This window comes from Sapajus apella, unplaced genomic scaffold (genome assembly GCF_009761245.1).
Source record: "Sapajus apella isolate SASKATOON/1434 unplaced genomic scaffold, GSC_monkey_1.0 scaffold201, whole genome shotgun sequence".
NCBI classification, from domain to species: Eukaryota; Metazoa; Chordata; class Mammalia; order Primates; family Cebidae; genus Sapajus; species Sapajus apella.
In genome coordinates, this window is record NW_022437141.1 from 362,300 (window position 1) to 365,973 (window position 3,674).

General features: G+C 48.7%; 1 protein-coding gene across 2 annotated transcripts in view; it reads right to left on the reverse strand.

Moving 5' to 3' along the window:
• Positions 1–3,674, reverse strand: part of NMT1 (N-myristoyltransferase 1) — a 46,209-nt gene that overhangs the window by 12,815 nt on the left and 29,720 nt on the right. For both annotated transcript variants that reach the window (XM_032269967.1, XM_032269968.1), the window contains exon 4: positions 691–809. In XM_032269967.1, coding sequence (XP_032125858.1) covers positions 691–809 — 119 coding nt within the window. The remainder of the gene's footprint in view (positions 1–690; positions 810–3,674) is intronic.

Genomic DNA, 3,674 nt, shown 5'->3' on the forward strand with positions numbered 1-3,674 from the left:
TTTTTTTGAGATGGAGTCTTGCACTGTTGCCCAGGCTGGAGTGCAATGGTGTGATCTCTCGGCTCACTGCAACCTCTGCCTCCTGGGTTGACATGATTCTCCTGCCTCAGCCTCCCAAGTAGCTGGGATTACAGGCACACACCACCACACCTAGTTAACTTTTTGCATTTTTAGTAGAGACGGAGTTTCACTATGTTGGCCAGACTGGTCTTGAACTCCTGACCTCACGCCCACTTAGACCTCCCAAAGTGCTGGGATTATGGGCATGAGCCACCGTGCCTGGCGACATTTTTCGTCATTCTTTACAAGGGAAACAAATCCCTCTGGTCAAAACAAGGGGCTCTGGGAGACTGGGGTGGAAAGGGGAGGACAGACCCTCATTTAGCAGCCCCAGCTCATCAGTCAGGAGACAGACTAGAAAGAAAACAAGGAATGAACAAACAAGAATAAATGAAAAACAGGTATCCACCTTGGGGAGCTACAGAGGTTAACTCAACCTGCCAGAAAAGCTAAGAGCTATTTATGTGGAGCCTTGGGCATGACCCAGGAAGTTACAGATGGGGGTCTGTTCAGACCTCCTTGGCTTGGCTCTCTAGGGCTCGAGTAGGCGTGGTGATCTCCGTAAGACTGCAGGGCTCACTGTGAAAGTGGTATCCTACCCACAGTGCAACCTTCTAAGGGCCCACTCACCACACCGCGGTCACCCAGGTCCAAGGCATCCCAGGTGAAGCCCTGAGGCAGGGTGTAGGGCTCCTGGCGGATGTTGTCCTTGTCAGGCTCCACGGGGCCATGGGTGTTCACCACTTCACCTGAAAGAAGAGCACAGCGTGAGCCTCACCCTTTGCCCCCTCGGGGCAGCAAAGGGCTCAGCTCAAAACTCAACCAGAGCAAATTCCTCCTGTCCCTAAGAGCCTTCCATCTGAAGAACATTCTGTGCTTGGCAACTGTAAACCATCTTTCCAGCTACCCTTAGACCCTAACTGAGGGCCAATTCATGGCAAAACCTCAGGACAATCACTGGGATCCAAGGTGGTTTGTGTTTTGGAAATCCATTTAAATCTCTCTTGGGTCACTGAATGACAAACATTTATCTTTACTAATTTGGCTTCCTGCCTCCTGGTTAGTGTAAAGAGTGCTGTCAGGGCCCTGGCCCAGGCCCATCAAGCTGGATGGGTTTGTAAGGAGTCACAACAAGGCTGCTTTTGTGTCAACAGCAACAACAATGTACTGGGCCCATTTCTGAACCAGATGATGCCTTCTAGGCGCCAGGCTCAATCGTGGCCCTGCCAGCCTTGGCTTTCAGCAGTGTGAGCCGGTAAACTGCGACTGCCAGCTCAGGCCCTCAGTGTCTGGAGTCCTGCGAGTGCCTTTGGGCTGAATCACCAAGTCTACACCGTGCTGCCGGGAAGTCACCCTGACACAACATCCCCTCCCTTTACAGCAGATGCCCCTCCTCTGTGGGAGTGCTCCAAAGACACAGCCCTCATTCCTATTCACAGTTCAGCTGGACTCACAAATGCAGAGATTCACCACTGAATTCTGGCCCTTGGGATTTCGGTTCTACAATGAGCTCACTCGTGTTTACACTGGGAAGAATGTTATGTTTAGTGCATTTTCGAAAACTGAGTCTTCAAAAGGGACCAACTCAGTAACAGTGTTCCTAGCAAAGGGCTCTGAATAGACTTGGCATGCAATTCTTGCTTTTACTGACTTTCAGACTCCTGATCCCAAATTTTTTTTTTTTTTTTTTTGAGACAGAGTCCCACTCTGTTGCCTAGGCTGGAGTACAATGGTGTGATCTTGGCCCACTGCAACCTTCACTTCCCCAGTTCAAGTGATTCTCCTGCTTCAGCTTCCCTAGTGGCTGGAATTACAGGTGCCCATCGCCACACCGGCTAATTTGTGTGTGTGTGTAGTTTTTTTTTTTTTTTTTTTTTCAGTAGAGATGGGGTTTTACCATGTTGGCCAGGCTGGTCTCAAACTCCTGGACTCAAGTGATCCACCTGCCTCGGCCCTCTAACATTTAATTCTAACATGTAACAGGCAGCTCTAGGCCTTCCCAGAATGAATCTGTGGGGCAAGTGTGGTGGAAAGGGATTCATGAGGCCACAGTGGACAATACCACCGTTGGCAGTGACCATCTCACCCTCTTCCATTAGACACATAACTGAGCACCAACAGGGCACCAGTGACTCAGTGACCATGCTACGTCTTTATCTAAATAGTGCCAAGACATACCACTAAGCCTCGTTTTGTTTTGTTGCAAACCTATAAAGCATTATCAACAGAGCTATCTGCTTCACTTCAAAGCTTATTAAATTTCAATCTGACAGTAAAAAAAAAAAGTGTACAGCAGGAAAAAGGACCAAGTTCCTGTCCTCACAAGACATAACATCTTCTGGGGAAAAAGTAAATAAACGAATTATGATCCACATGCTAAGGGTCAAAATCTGGCAAGTGCAGGGACACACAGTAGGGAAGCAGCCTGCTCTACTGGTAATCAGGCTCCCCAACAGGTTTGCTTGGATAGTGGTCATACTTTTCTTCCCTGGTTAGGAAACTCATGACCAGGTGCAACAGGGTCTTGTTCTGTTGCCCAGGGTAGAATGCAGTGGCATAACCTTGGCTCACTACAGCCTCAATGTCCTAGGCCCCAATGATCCTCCCACCTAAGCCTCTTGAGTGGCTGGGACTTACAGGCATGTACGACCATGCCTAACTAATTTGGTTTTTAAATTTTTCATAGAGATGAGGTCTCAATGTTGCCCAGGCTGGTGTCAAACTCCTAGACTGAAGTGATCCTCCTGCTTCAGCCTCCCAAAATGCTAGGATTACAGGCATGAGCCACTGCACCTGGCCAAAACCCACCATTTGGTTATTCGTAAAGTAGCTCTTCTGAATTTGTTTAAGTCGATCTGCTTCCAACTGACAGCTATGTATATTAAAAAGAAAAAATTTTTTTTTTTTTTTTTTGAGATGGAGTTTCACTCATGTTACCCAGGCTGGAGTGCAATGGCGCGATCTCGGCTCACCGCAACCTCCGCCTCCTGGGTTCAGGCAATTCTCCTGCCTCAGCCTCCTGAGTAGCTGGGATTACAGGCACACGCCACCATGCCCAGCTAATTTTTTTGTATTTTTAGTGGAGACGGGGTTTCACCATGTTGACCAGGATGGTCTCGATCTCTTGACCTCGTGATCCACCCGCCTCGGCCTCCCAAAGTGCTGGGATTACAGGCTTGAGCCACCGCGCCCAGCAAAGAAAAAAATTTTGAGCCTAAAAAGCTGAAAGCCAGACCCTTTAGTCTTACCTAGGTGCTAATTCCCCAACTTGTATTGAATTTATGCCTTTTCCTATACACTTTAGAACCTTCTTTTTTCCCCCCTAAATGATTTCCATGGCCACTGACTCCTTTACCAAGTGTTCACTGAATCTTAGAACCTGCCGCTCTCACCATCGCGGACACCAAAGAGATGAGCAAGGAAGCACCTACCATCCGGCATGACAAGGGCCAATGAGAATGAAGTACAGGGTGCCACAGGGGTGTGTGTGTGTGTGTGTGTAGCCTGTGTGTGTGTGTGTGTGTTGTGTGTGTAGCCTGCCCTCTCCCTTACAACGGCCTCTGAGAACAGGGTGTGTGTGTGCGTGTGTGTGTATGTGTGTGTGTGTGTGTGTG